Source organism: Sarcophilus harrisii, chromosome 5, assembly GCF_902635505.1.
Source record: "Sarcophilus harrisii chromosome 5, mSarHar1.11, whole genome shotgun sequence".
Lineage (NCBI taxonomy): Eukaryota > Metazoa > Chordata > Mammalia > Dasyuromorphia > Dasyuridae > Sarcophilus > Sarcophilus harrisii.
Genome location: NC_045430.1, coordinates 118,163,956 through 118,179,598, shown reverse-complemented (window position 1 = coordinate 118,179,598; position 15,643 = coordinate 118,163,956). Strand labels below are relative to the sequence as shown.

At 31.5% G+C, this 15,643-nt stretch overlaps 1 protein-coding gene across 4 annotated transcripts in view; it reads left to right on the top strand.

Annotated features, from left to right (window-relative positions):
* The window catches only part of SOX5 (SRY-box transcription factor 5), a 446,382-nt gene that overhangs the window by 350,481 nt on the left and 80,258 nt on the right, over positions 1–15,643 (top strand). For all 4 annotated transcript variants that reach the window (XM_031938465.1, XM_031938463.1, XM_031938462.1 and 1 more), the window contains exon 9: positions 13,706–13,852. In XM_031938465.1, the coding sequence (XP_031794325.1) occupies positions 13,706–13,852 (147 nt within the window). The remainder of the gene's footprint in view (positions 1–13,705; positions 13,853–15,643) is intronic.

Sequence of the window (15,643 nt, the reverse complement as noted above, 5' to 3'; positions counted from 1 at the left end):
TAGTTATATTTTATATGTAATTTAGATATAAACTTATAATTTTATATAAACAACTATATACAATGCAATTTCTATATATAATTGTATTTTATATTCCTCTGAATTACAACCATTCTCCCTATAGAATGGAGCTTTAAGATTATTTAAATTAGATTTTTTTTAAGATTTTTTTTTTCTTTGACATATGCTATGAACCAAGATTTCCCTCAAGCACATCAGAATTTGGCTCATATCTTGGTCTTTAAAATAATCTGAAAAAGACCTTTGGCTCCTAAGCAAGCCAAAGACAAAATATAATATAGGCTTTAATTTACCTAATAAAAACTCAAAGAGTCATTTTGGTACCTATAAAGATTCAGATGACTATCTTTCCCACATTGATGGACCTCCAAATCCTTCAGTTACCTATATGATTCTCTTCACTTAGGACACTACTTTATGTTTGATATTGCCTCCACCATATTCCCAAGAAGGAAAAAAAAAATATGGAACCTCTGTAACACTGATTCTTCCTTCTCATGGAGCCTCATTTTCCTAGCAACCTACAGAGTTACCTCTAATAGCAATCAGGATAAGTAACCTTATTTGGAGAAGTCACAGCAGCTATTTATTTATATTTAGAAAGCCAAAAGTTTACAGTAGCCTTTATGTCTCCATATGCCAGGATTACTTCAGAAGTGAATCTAAATCCAGTCCACTTTAGATAACATGGATCTTCTGAGCTTTTGAAATAGCAATCTTTTGTATCCCCAGTGCTTAACAAAATTTATGGCAAACAGTAAGCACTTAATAAATGTACATTGATTGATTTTACAAGGAAGGGAAGGGACAGTTCTCTAAATCAACACAGCCAAATTAGGAATGGTTAAGCCTACCAAATTAAAGGAGAGGAAAATGGAGAAAGATGTACTTGCTTTGTTTACTGATCCAAACTATAATCTTCATTTGTTCAGAAAGTATTATGCACATAGTAATGTACATATACGCTATTTTGATCCTTATTCTGGAAATTCTTCCACTTCGTCTTAAAACAGAAATTTTCACCAGACTGGCTGGCTGTCTCTAGTTTTACCATTACTTTTGTTTTTCTTGAGAAGTAGTTTTTGTTGTTGTTGTTGTTTTTAATCCAAGGAAGTTGAGGTACAACAGACAAAAGATAAGCAATATTTGGAAAACTTCAGTGGAACACTGATAATTGGCTCAAAAGAAATATAAAAGAAAAGCCAATTGATTTACATGGAAACATGCTGTTATGTTTTGAAAGTTTTCTCCAGTACATTAGTTCCTCTTAAGCTCCACATTTAACTTACATTAAGCAGAAATTAAGCAGTAAAGACTGATAACAGTCTTGACATTTCTTTGTGTTTTTCTTTTTCAAATGCTTTCCCCTAATCCTTCCATTCCAACACCCTAGTCCTTTCTCACACTCTTTTCTCTACATATTATGTTGTTGTAAGTCTTCCATAAATAAAAATTATTTTTAGGAATAAAGTTTCATGCTCACAGTGGTCACTGCTTCTTAGCACCTTCTGTTCAGAAAGAGGCAATGAAAAGATGTAACAGCTCTCTTAAAAATGAGCAAATCTTGTTATCTAGAAATTTATGGTTAAAACTCAAATATACTATCCTTTTCAATAATTATTTAGCATTATTCATCATGAAGTAGGAAACAAGAGATTTTTAATTATATCTCTCATCTGTTTCTTTATGTACATGTTCAGGATTCTCTGCCTTCCCCAAAGGCACAAGTGTCATGTTCTTTCAATTCTTGTCTGAACTAAAGAGAAGAGTTGAATCAAACCTTATATTGCTCTGTTGAATGCTTCTTGCTCCAGAGTAAATGTCTTTCACTGTCACCATCACTGTCACATGTGCCTTTATCCAGATTGTTTGACCGACAGTAATGGAGACCTGATAATAGAACTTAGTTCAAAGAGCAAATTAAGGTTTTGAGCCTGGCAGAAGAGGCAGAAAGATGCCAGTGACTACTTTTATATATACCAACTACCATGAATTGTGGATTTTTTTTCATGTATTAAAATAAGCATTCATGGCTCTTATATTTAAAAAAAAAGATTGTATGTGTTCATTTGAAAAGATGTTTTGCTTTTCAATAAATTTAAAAGTATTCTACTGGCTTTTGTAAAGGCTATCAAACTATTAACTTTTTCTAGAAACTTTTTTTCTGCCTTCCTTGCACAGTCTTTCCATTATATTATTTCAAAATAGAAATGTCTCCTTACTTCTATACTTGTGATTTCAATGAGTAAATTAATTTGTCTCTGCATTATCTCTTACTTTATTCTAAGGACATTTTGTAAGATACATGTTCTCCATATTTTTTTTCTCTCATAGGTAGACAAATAAAGATGTTTTATCAATATCACTTTGTGTTATCAGTATTACTCTTATTTTTGATTCAGACAAAATAAAGCCTTTCATGTCATTATAATGAAAACTCCTACTGTAATATGTTTTTATGTGAGTTTTGTCCTGACATAAAAATGAGATCATTGTTTAACTTGAAATCATTGATTCAACAACAATCTTGAAATAACCAGAATATCGTCCTATTTTTATTCTGAGCTGAATATTACAACTTAAAGCACCAATAGAAAAATCTATAAATAAAAAATTGAAAAAGCATTCACTTAAGGAAATGTGTTGAAAACACTAAAATGCTTTGATTACAGCTCAGCAATTTGAGAAGTATGAAATCTTATTCACAGTACATCTGATGACATTGTTTGCTTATTAACCATACTAGTTACTTAATGGAGAAAAAATGAATTATTTTATGTGGTACAAGCCAAGTAAAGCATGTACTGAGAAATATCTTTGGCAGATAGTAACACAGTGTTTCCTTCTAGGAAGTAGATATTTACAGTTACATGTGGTCAGGCTGGAGGGGACCTTAAAAAATTATTTAGTCTGACTCCTTTTTATAGAAGAAGAACCTAAGACCCATAGAGAATGATTTTTTTTCAGGTGCTCAAGAGAGATAAACAGAGCCAAGTTTGACTACATGTTCTCTAAATGTGGTTCATCCTACTGTGTGACACTACTTTATGTAAGATACGGATGTTATTGATTTAACAATATTCAATGAGCCCAGTTTCTTCATGCCACGAACATGAGAAACATTAAGTCCAAATTCTTTTCAGAATTTTACAGTTTTTCACATACTTTGTTGACAGGCTACATAGGGCCTCTTTTTTCTTATTTTGTTTATATTGGGACAGGATAGAGAACTTTGTTTTGTCAAGAATAATTAATACAGTATGGCAGTATGTTAATAGTAGGATCCTTTGTGGTTAGATATGTGTGGGTTCAAGTCTAGTTGTGTAACCCTAGGTAACTTATTAACCTCACCATTCCCTGGCCATAACAGCTGCTAATCTGTATTGGTAGAGGGGAATTTTTCATATTAATAAAATCACAGATGAGACCAAAATAATGATAATATCAATAGTAATGATGATGGTGGTGATGATACCTAGCAAAATAAACCAAAATTCAAAATCATGTGGGAATAGGTTTATGTCCATATCATCTTCATATGATATTGAAATTCCCAAAGGTACTTTTGGTAAGCTATAGAAATGACTTTACATTCTAATATTTTTTTTTTCTACAAAAAGCAATCATTTTATCTACCTACACAAGAGTATACATCAAGCATAAAAGAACTATAGTAGGTTAATGACTTGTCTTTTCAGTGAACTTCATTGAATATGGGATGGTGATGATGAAAATTTCCATATTATCTATGGCTAATGATGTAATTTCTGATTCAAATTGAAGTTTTTTTCCCTCAAAAAAAAAAATTCATTAATGGCTCAGCCTCTATCTAGAGTACTATTGCAGCATGAAATTCTCTCTTTATGGTAATAATTGTGATAGACTCATTTTCTTTTGAGGGTCAGAGGATATCTCTTTAGAAACCCTGTTGTCTCCTCCAAGTAATAGGGCTACATAGATATTTAACTGAAAACAGGTTTATTTAAGGCAGAAATAGCAGAGAAAATAGAAATGATTACATTTTTAAGTTCTCCTTTTCCCAAGGTCTTAGATTGACTCATGGCCATGCTTTAACTTCAGTCCAACACTTAGCCATAGCCACACATTAGTAAATCAAATTGATGACCTTGGTGACCTGCATGCTTTCCTACTTCTCTCTAGTACGCTTACTTTTTGTCCTACTGCTTTTCTCGTTATCTAAATTCTTCTACTTATATTTGTGCTTCTTACAGCTTGTAGTTTAGTTTTCTCTTTATAGTATCTCTCTTTCCTTGTCTTTCTTCCATTCCCTCTTTCCTGCCATTTCTTTTTCTTCTTCCTTCCCCTCTATTTCCTCTCCTTTTTACATTCCTCTACCTACCTCCTCAAAAAACCAAGTCCATTAGGTTGCAGAACATATCTGTGCTGCTCATATTGTGCTGATTATATTGGTTATTAGCATTCCTCATTAAGAGTTCCTTATACCACTGAAATCACACTTCCACTCCAAAAAGTCTGAAATTTAGAAAGCAGTCCTGCCCTCACACCTTATAAAATGTTTCCTAAGTGGTTGACATTGTGAGAATTTGACCTACCTGTCTGCAGCTTTTCAAATCATACTTTTACTGAATATGATCAGTCATAGAGAAGTAATAACCTCTAGTATAGGACATCTTATTTGAGTTAAAACTCATGTAATAGATATTTTCACAAGAAAAGGCAACCATAAATAACTAGGGATGCAGCAGTTAGATTGTTAAAATATAATTATACTAAATAGATTTTGATGAACAAGGAACACAAGATGATGAGTAATTACATCTCTATTTTTTCATTCTATCACACATTTCCCTTCTCTGTGCTGGGTCATTACTTCAGTCAGACTCACCAGGGAGAATGCTTCTTAATGAATTCTCAGCCCCCCGTTTTGAAATGCTTGGGATTCATATGGGGTAAATTACAAGGGAAAAAATACAGATAAGGTCCAGACAAGAAGAGATAACACCAAACTCATATAGACTGATTTTCATATATAATAATTCAAAATTATCTCCAAGGAGAAATTCTTTAAGGAGAGAACATGGATCTTTCTCCTGTTTCCCTCTAGGGCTAATTCCAATAGCATTATCTGCATAACACTGAACAAAGTTAATTCCAGTAGTATCAAAAGTGAACAATGGATATTAGGCAAATTAGCTTCCCTCTGCCTCAGTTACTCTGTTTGTAAAATTGGAAAAATAAAATGTGTTTTACCTATTTTACAAAGATAGCATGAAGAATAATTGCATTACAAATGCAAATATGAGAATACATAACATTCATAAGGAACACTTTTATGTATATCATATGTTGAATAATAATTATTTGTTTCGATTTTTTTTTTCCCCATCATTTTATTGTCTCTCCCCTAGTTGTAAGCTCCTTGATTTTAGGAACTGTCTTTTGCCTCATTTTGTATACCAACACTTAGCTAGTTCCTGGCATATAGTAGACATTTATTAAAGATTTAATTGATTGATTTTTATCCCAGTTGTTCAATGATGATATATATATATATATATATATATATATATATTAATCAGTCCATTCTCTAAGCCTCAAAATTTCAGACTTATTATTGTCTACCTCTTGAATCTAAATCTGTCCTAATATCATACTATATGTTGAATCTTATTTTTGACTACTCTTCCAATAGATCTTCCTCACCTTAGACAGTCAGTCTCTTCAAAGTTAAGAACAGATTAAAAAATTTTGTTGAATATATGATAACCATGCCTACACAATTTCAGAGCTAATTTTTTGGCCAGTTAATTAATACAAATGAAATAGAACACATGGTTCCCACCCTTTTAAGAACTTAATCAACGAGCATTTGTTAAATATTAATGATTTTTTTTAAAAAAAGCAAAACTAGTCTCTTTCCTAAGAGAGCTATAGGAAAAGATATAGATAAGTATATGTAAAATATGGAGTAGAAGGAAAGTTATCTTTTAAGGGAAGGCAAGTATACCTAAGAGATATTGATTGCGACTTGAAAAGGCCTGCTGCATAAGGTAGCATATTAGTGGAGTCTTGAAGAAAAGCAAGGACTTTAGGAAATACTGGTAAGGAAGGAAAACATTCCAGAAGAAGAACTTTGTCATGAAAATCTAAAGGATTGAGAAGATTTAGAAAGTGGATAAAATCACCAGTGTAATATAGAGAAGACAGGAAGGAAAGTTGAAAAGATGGACAAGAGTAATATGGACTGTGATAAAAATGGATTTTGATCCATTTCAATAAAAGGAAAGTCCACATTGATAGGATGCCATATTTGTTGAATCATTGAAATATGGAGGGACCAAATGACAAGTTTTGAGAAGATTTAAGCATTTTGTATACAGAAAGTCTAGAAAGAAAGAGAAAAACTTTGAGGTGTTATCATCCCATGCAACTTGAATACAAGCATTAACAAATGAAACTTGATACAAGCTCTTTCATTGCTAATTAGAAGAAATAGCCTTGTTCTTCCATAGATCATGGAATTGAAGAATTCTTATATGACTTTCTTTAAACCTTTTGATAGCTCTTTAATGACTATGGATGATCAAAGCAGGATCTAGTCCTGCTGGATTATACTTTCTCTGTTCCCTGATAGCTAAATAGACTTATTTTAAATAAGTAAGCCTTTGGTAGCAAAAGCTGCATATTTCTTTATGCTGTGTTTGCTTTTTAAGGGCAGCTAGATAGTGCAGTAGATGGAGTGTCAGGCTTGGAGTCAGGAAGACTCATCTCTTTTAACTCAAATTTAGCCTCAAAGACTCAATAGCTATGTGATACTGGACAAGCCCCTTAGCCCTCTTTGCGTTGGTTTCCTCATCTATAAAATGAACTGGAGAAGTAAAGACCAAAATACTCCAGTATCTTTGCAAGAAAACCCCCAAATAGGGTCACAAAGAATTGGACATAGCTGGAAATGACTGAACAACAATATGTTTTATAAAATATATGAAATTTTTAAAGGATTACAAATATTTTATTTGCATGAATTTAATAAAAATCCATCAGAAAGAAATAGTAGGAAAAGAAGACAGATAACAAGAATATTGAATACACAAAAAGTACATTAGAGACCTGTTATATGAAATACAGGAGGAAGAAGATTGTGACTGCCCAAGGGAAAGCAAGCTCCATGAAGGAAGGAGCATTTGAATCTAATTTTATCTCGCACTCTGTGATCCCTTTATGGTTTTTGATTCTTTTGACCAACTACTCAATATCTACTAGTTCAACTGACCAACCGATTAATTAAACTTTTTTTTTTTAAGGATTGAAATGGATTGGTCAAAAAGTCTTAACCACCCCTACTTCCTGCCCTTGCCTCTCCAACTACAGTAGATATAATTAATAAGTAGGTAGGTAGTAAAGTCTGAAAGAATTGAGATAATTGAATAAAAAGTCAAAGTTCTGTGATAAATGAGTGTGCTCTTTTGCTGAAGTGTGAGAAAAAGCAAATCTTATTGAATTCCCTAAGTGGAAGCAAGGATATGGAAAGAGATGGTATCACATGGCTATTAACAGAAGGTGATTTTATCCCTTTTGTCAATGGCCCTAGAAAATTAAAAATCTTGTTTTTGCAGTACTGTCTATAGAATACTCAAGATTGGTTGTATAATGGAAATTTAAAGTATTTTTAATAAGATTATCAGATTATTTGGAAGTCTTCTCTGTTTAAAAGGATCATGACTTTCTCTTTCTCAAGCTTTAAAATTCATAAGAAGTACTTACGATATTTTCTCTTTGAGAAAGAGCTAATGCTATATAAGAAAAGTTTAAAATGATGTATTTAGAATAAGGGAGTCACATTTGCATCACTTCTTAGTTCATATTATCTAAAATTAAAATAAAAATGATTGATACTCTGAATTCAGTAAAATATATACAACATAAAATCAAAAAATTATGTGTATATATATATTCTGTGATGGAACTTAGAATAATTAAGAAATCAAGATACTGAGTTTCTCCACAGCTACAAATAATAAAATGTTGCACGAATCTTATTCTTGTTCTGGCTTATTAATATTATTTTTAAAGATTAAATATTACTTTTAATAGTTAACAAAACTTTTAATATTTCATGGGATTCTAACATTTTAATAATAATTTTTACCTTTTTGATTTTATATGCAAATTTTAAAATGACGTTATTCTCACCTTTCTTTGTAATAAAAACCAAAATCATTTTTAGTGTGTTTTGAACCAGTAATAAGTATTCTTAACATCTTGTAATAATACTCCAAGGAATAGTTTTCAAGATTAAGCTGTTGATATACAGTTTAGGCATCCAGCCAGTCTATTATGGTACATCTTTTTGTAAACTTCAATAGCATTTACCCTTTACTATACAGGGTAAACTGTAAATTTTCAAGGTGATGACCTGGGAGAAAGAGGGATGTCTGCTTAATGACTATAGGAGCAAAGTTCAATTGTGACAGATGATACTATTTTCACATTGCAAAATGTAACCAGTTGCTTTTTAACTCATGTAATGAGAACATCTCTTCATCTTAAATAGAAATCAGCAAACTTTCACACATCATGTTTTTGTTAAATTTTCATAGCTCTTTATCTACAAATTGGGGACTAAAACTTAAAAAAACTATCTTTCCCTGTAATTTTCATAAGAAAAAAAATTTTTTTTACTAAGCATACTGACGAATTTATCTAACTTTAGGTTTTATGAATTCCTTTTCAATAGATAATTCACTTTTTTCATATACTTCATTATCAATAAGGAGTCTTCTTTTAAATTGGCTTGATCTTACAAAAACTAATTTCTATAAGACTAGATGAAATCTAAGTTTCCTTCCAACTGTAAATTGTGTAATCTTATGATAATAGCTGTTATCCATTTTCCATTAGGGCTATATTAGAAAGAACATCAAATTGGAAGCCAATAGACCTGTTTTGAATTTCAGATCTGCCACATAAAACTAATAATTATGATGATGATAATAATAATGTCATTTATGTAGTGCTTTAAGTTTTGCAAAGCATTTCATATATGTTATCTTCTTTGGTCCTCACATCAGCTCTATAAGGTAGAAGTCATATCTATTTTACAGATGAGGATGCTGAAGTTTAACCCAGTTAAATGACTTTTCCAGAACCATACAGCCAACAAGTATCTAAGTCAAGATTCAAACTCAGTTCTGACTGACTTCTGAATTCTAGGCAACCAAGCTCCCACTGACATTATTTTGTTATCTTGAGCAAATCCCTTAATATTTCTTAGTCTCAATTTTCTTATTTGTAAAATAAGAATATGCTATTTCTTATATTTATTATGTTTATCACACCTAATTTTCACTTGAAATACTTTATACTTATAAAGCTGTATATACATATGTATTACTATATTATTATTATTATTATTATTCACTATTTCAAAGATCCCTTATTTCACTGATTCATTTATTTTCTCTTCTCACACAGGTCTCAACCCTTTTATGTCATTAGAATCCTTTGTTGAGTTGATTTAGTGATTTGATACTAGTTAATCTGTGATCTGATGAGTGAGAACACCATAGGTAGATATTATCCAACCATACTATAGAATCTTTGCCCAACTTCTTCCATAGATCTTCAACAACCTGATATATTAGAAGTTCTGTTTTTCACATTTCATAGATGCCGTAGATGTCTTGCTGTTATTCCTTTATCCATATCACATTGCCATTTTGTTTCTATTTTAGTCAGAAAAAAGATCATTTAGTAACTAACTTTCTGATGAGGAGTTTCTCCAAAGAGATAAGGTCTTGGACAGCTTACAAACAGCTGAAGATGTTACTAATCTTATATTCGAAGCCTGTTTAGTTTGGTAGGTTAGACAAGGTGTGTACTATTCTGTGTACTCCTTAAAACTCAGGGTTAATTTCTTGCCATGATGAGTCTGAGAGTAGAATCATTGAAAGATTATTGTTTCTATTAATAGCATCACAATAATATTTGAAGCAGTAAGGTCTAGTGTAAAGAATTTTGGTCTGGCAGTCAGGATCTGGCTCGGAGACCCAGCTTTACTATTTACCACCTGTACAACCTTGGAAAAAGCACTTAACTTCAGTTTCTTTATTGTGCTTCAGTTTCTTTATTTGTAAAATATATTTTACTAGATAAACTTTTAGATCACATCTTACTCTAAATCTAGGATCCTCTTGTAACTAGAAGATCCAAATTGTGATGATCGATAGTCACAAAATGCTTTCCAGTAAAAGCACTTTCTCCTTTGTACTTCAGAAAAAATTATTTTATATGTATGTCTGTTTGAAAATGTGTTTACCCATGCACGTGTTTATATTTCTGTCTTTTTTTTAAAACTAGTCCTTTCTTATCTGAACACCTGACTTACTCAGAACAGGCTTTTTGGGGGTTGTAGGAGGTCTCTTTCCTCAAAGTGACAGTCTAACTATCTCAGAAAGCTATTCCTAAGCCTTTCACTGCTATTCCCCCATTTTAGAAGGTCTGAAGAAGTCAAAGCTTGTACAGGGGAGAAATTGTTCCAGTAACTTGTATATCCAGGTATTTGGTGACTAGATAAAAGAAATTTTACATTCTACATGTTATGAAATATATACCTGCTTGCCTCTATTTGTACATTCTGGGTTTTTATTTCCCTTTGTCACATTGCTTCTTTGAGGTAAAGCAAGCTTTCAAATTTAACAATATCTTAACATTCATGAAACTTTGTTTTATATAAGGTTATTTTTGTAAAGGTGAAATATTCATAGAAAATAAATAGTTATCTTAAATTATTGTACCAGATCTATTTTATTGTTAAATAATATTAGATTTGTGGTTAAATTCAATTGATTTGAATAGTTTTATCTGTGATGAATGGTATATATTGAAGAACATGTGAGCCATATCATCCATGAAACATTACCTGTGCAAGAGGATCTCTCCCCACTCAAAAGTGGAATTTTGACAATTATCCAGTTGTTTTTATCAGTGTAAGAAGCTAGAATAATGTTCCTTCATGCATGTTATCCCATGTGTGTGTGTGTGTGTGTGTATGTGTGTGTGTTTGGAAGAACCTTTAGCTAATAAAAAGTGTTCCAGACATAAGGAAGGAACTAGCCAATGAGTGGCCAGGCCTTAGAGCAATACTATTAGACTGCTGCCAGTTCACATGAAGTTTTGATGAACCATTTTCCAAAATGTAAGATAGAAGAACACTCATTTTTTTTCTTTAATCTATCACAACTACAATCAGTTTCTTCTTGGCTAGCTGAATGGTAATGAAAAGAATTTTAAATTTGTTGCTTATCCAGAACCAACCATATATCTAAAAGGCTCAAGTAAACTCTCTCTTCCCTGATGCCTTTCAAAGAAAGAAGAAGAAATGGTGTGGGATCCCAACATCAACAATAGCCTCCATTCCTTACATATATATGCATGTACATACACAGTTACATAAACACACGGACATATTACAGATGCACAGAGGCACTACTTTGGATTGTACAAAGATAAATTACTTTAGAGATTTCCTTGTTCAGTACGCTCATAATATCCTTAAGCAGTGATTAGAATGATCTCCTTTTCCATTTTCTATATGAAGAGGGAAAAATCACAGAGAGATTAAATGAATTTACTGAGAGATCACAATAAATAAGTAGCAAAGATAATAAAGGAACTCATGTCTCTTAGGAATAACTTTAATAGTAAAAAGTAAATAGTTCATTTTCCCTCCATGCTAATGGAACTTGTGAGGCCCAAAGCATTTCTTTTACCTCACTCAAAATCCACCAAGAAAGAGACTTTAGCTGTTGGATTCTTTTGTATATATTCTCAGTTCCAGCTTAGCATCCAATTTTTTTTTAGATATTTTTGTCATCACATGGCAAGTCGACAGGAAATGGAGAAAAAAGATAGCTGCATATGCTCTGAATCTGGGAGACAGACAAATCAATCAAAAAGTATGAAGCACCTACTATGAGACATTGCTAGGCATCAAGGATGCAAATACAAAGAATGAAAAAAATCCCTATTTACAATGAGCTTCTTTTCTAAAAGCAAAGACTAAAAGTACATGTGTGTTGTGTATGTATATATGTGTAATAAATACATTAATAATATGTAAATAAAATTGAAGTTAATATTTAGTATAAGTTTATAAATATGTATTATTTAATAAAATATTTATATAATATAACAAAACATACTATGTTATACACATATATGATATATTAAGGTAATAAATACATTAAAATTACAAATCATGTATGATATAATAATTTTATGTATTATGTTATCAAGAATATATGATATATATTATGATATATAATAATAAATACATTTTAAAATATCCAAAGTAATTAATGAAAGGTAATTTGGGTGAGAGGGCACTAGCAGTTGGGTGATCAAAAATGTTTTCATGTAGAAGTTACTGAGGAACTCTCAAAGTTGGGGTAAAGTGTGCTTGCATTTTAGAAATAAAAGACAGGGAATTATGTTTTGTATAAGGAACTGAGAGGAAGGTCAGTTTGATTGAATTGTAGAGTGCATTTTTAGGAGCAATTTCACCAAGATTAAATGTTGATTGGCATTAGGCAGAGAATATCATGCATACTCTAAGAATTAGGCGTTCGTTGACCACCCCTTTCAGTATACAAGTATTCATTTCAACAATCTAAGGAACTCTTTCAGAATGTAAACTAATATGAACAGTAGAACAGGAATACAGCTGCTGCATATCTGAAACTATAATACATTATGGGAAGAGATCAAGTAACATGATCAATTAATATTTCAATAAGCATTTACTATGGACTGGATTCTGTGCTAAGCATTGGAATACAAGGGCAAAACAAAAATAATCTTGGCTCTCAAGAAACTTATACTCTTAAGAAAGAGGCAACATAAATACACAAAAAGATAAATATTCAAGGGAATGCTGGGGCCAATCTGTACTGACTCATGAAAACTAATTAATATTTTCAATGTAAGAATTTATATCTCAGAAATTGAATATTGTAAATAAGAGCTTGATATATTGTTTTGTTAAATGTCTACATTTAAGAAGGTGATAGAATACAAAGGAATGGAGTTGGGAGATTGAATATCATGTGTGAGGAATGGGAAGTAAGCCAGTATGACTGTATTTTACTCTACAGAGGGGAATTATGTGTAAATATGTAAATTATGTATACAAATACTGGAAGGATAGGAAGATGCTAAGTTTTAAAGAACTTTAGATGGCATATGTTTAAAGGAAATTAAGTACTATCAGACTTTATTTAATAGAGGTTTGATGAAGTCATATCTATCCGTTTGAAAGATCATTTTGGCAATTAATGCAGAGTATGGATTTGTCTTGGTGTGAAACAAAGAGACTACTTAGGAGGTTATTAAGAATGGTCAAGGAAATAGGTGATGAAAGCTTGTTTTAAGATAGACTCTACCTAAGAAAAAGGAAGTACTGTTATTATTTGCACAGTCTCCTAGAAATACAGATGCTAGAGCAACTTATGTGATATTTGTCATTTTTTCCCAAAGAAATGCCATAAAAGTTGAGGTGACAGGTTCTCTTGAAATATTCCTGTGTGCTAAATAAAAAAAAGCCCATCAGAAGAATACTGTATTTGAAGTAGAAGTTTTTGAAAGCTGCATTTATTTATTTATTGATGATATTTCATTTTTTTTTTTCTTTCTCCTTATGTAGCAGTTATATGCTGCCCAGCTAGCTGCAATGCAGGTATCTCCAGGAGGAAAGTTACCAGGTATACCCCAAGGCAACCTTGGTGCTGCTGTTTCTCCAACCAGCATTCATACAGAGAAGAGCACAAATAGCCCACCACCCAAAAGCAAGGTACTTTTCAAAGAAGTTATATTTTTTTTTAAAAATTTGATATTAACTCATTGTATTAAAGGAAAAAAAAGAAGATGGAATTCCCTTGACACTCTATTCATTTAAAGATTGGTGGTTGTGTATCTTAGAAGAAATACTAAAATGTATTCCAGTACTGGATAATAAACAGTAGATACAATTCAATGGAGTGTCAAAATTGGTTAAAATATGTGAATGTGTACATATACATATAGGTACAGTACAGAAGCATTTTTATACAAAAATATTATTTCTTATTCTAGATACAAAAATTACTTTAGAGATTTTCCTTTTCTTTCTTTTTATAATATCCTTGAATAATGATGAGAATTATCATTTTTCCCATTTTACATACAGAGGGGTAGTAGAAGCACAAAGACATCAAATGAATTGACTTAGAGAGCACAATAAGTAAATGACAAAGGCAATAAATGAACTCATATCTCTTAGCTCTTACCAAGCTGATAGTAAAAGGCAAGTTGAATGACTTTCAAATATCCATGATCATGTAATAGAGCAGTAGCACTGATGACATAAAACATTGTATTATCCATAGGCTCCTTGTCTTTGTCTTCAAATGAATCACATGATTTTTTTTTTCTGCAGCAAATTTACTTTTCTTGTTTGGTTTGGTTGGGGCTGGTATTGAAATTAATATTTTCTAAGCAAATCTTGATCAAGATCTTGGTTTGTGAACTTAGGAGACTAAGTAAAAGGCTAATTTGAGATTTAAAAAGATATCTCAAAGTTGATAATGAAAATAATGTCCTATATATCCAAATGCTTCAACTTACAAATATTTATAAAGTGCTTACTATGTAATAAGCATGTTTCTAGTCATAAGCACCCAAAATAATATATTCCTTGATTTTAAGAAGCTTAAGTTCTCTTACAATATGAGCTTTATCAGAAAAAAATAAATTAGCAAATCTGCCAAATTTAGTTATTATTTCATTTAGTAAGATTATAAGCAGTTGGCCAGCCTAAGCACAGAATTGTGAATTAGAAATAATATCAATGTAATGAAGTATATACACACACCCGTGTGTGTACATATGGTTAAAAGTGGTAATCATTGAGGTAGAATGTTTTGCTTTTGGAATCAACAATAAGTTCAAGGATAAAAGATGAAAAGGCAGCAAAAGAAACAAAGAAAGTGTAGATTGAAGAACAAACTGAGCTTTGTTATATTAACTTCCCAATTTCATTATGATTTGTATAAAATCTCAAATTTAGACCCAGGAATTTCAGAGATACTTTTAGAAATGATTTGTAAGGATGGCAGATTAAGTTGTTTGAGCTTGTTAAAATTTTTAGTGAAAGAAAGAATAAAAGAGTTTTATTCGGAATTCTCTTTTCAATGTAAAATTCCTCCTTCATTACAATCTAGTTCCTATTTGAGCTTTTTAAAATTAGTTGATATGTAGAATTAAGTAGAATTTTGATGTAATGTCAAATAATTTAGATACCAAAAGAACAATTTTGCCTCATAGCTGTACAATTAGATCAGAGGCAATGTGAACTATCTGAATAAACTGCCTAACTCCCCATTTCAAATTACATATGCAAAGAAATTCAAAGTTATGTAACAATTGGAAAATAGGGGCTGTATTTATGATTTCACTGATATAAAAACTATCTAGACGATAAAATTCTTTCTACTATTACAGCTTGGTACCTTCTCTGCAACTTGTAATCATATGGAGTTAATTAGGGCACTGAGAGGTTGTAATTTGCCCTGGCACACAGCTAGTATCTCTCAGATGACTTCTG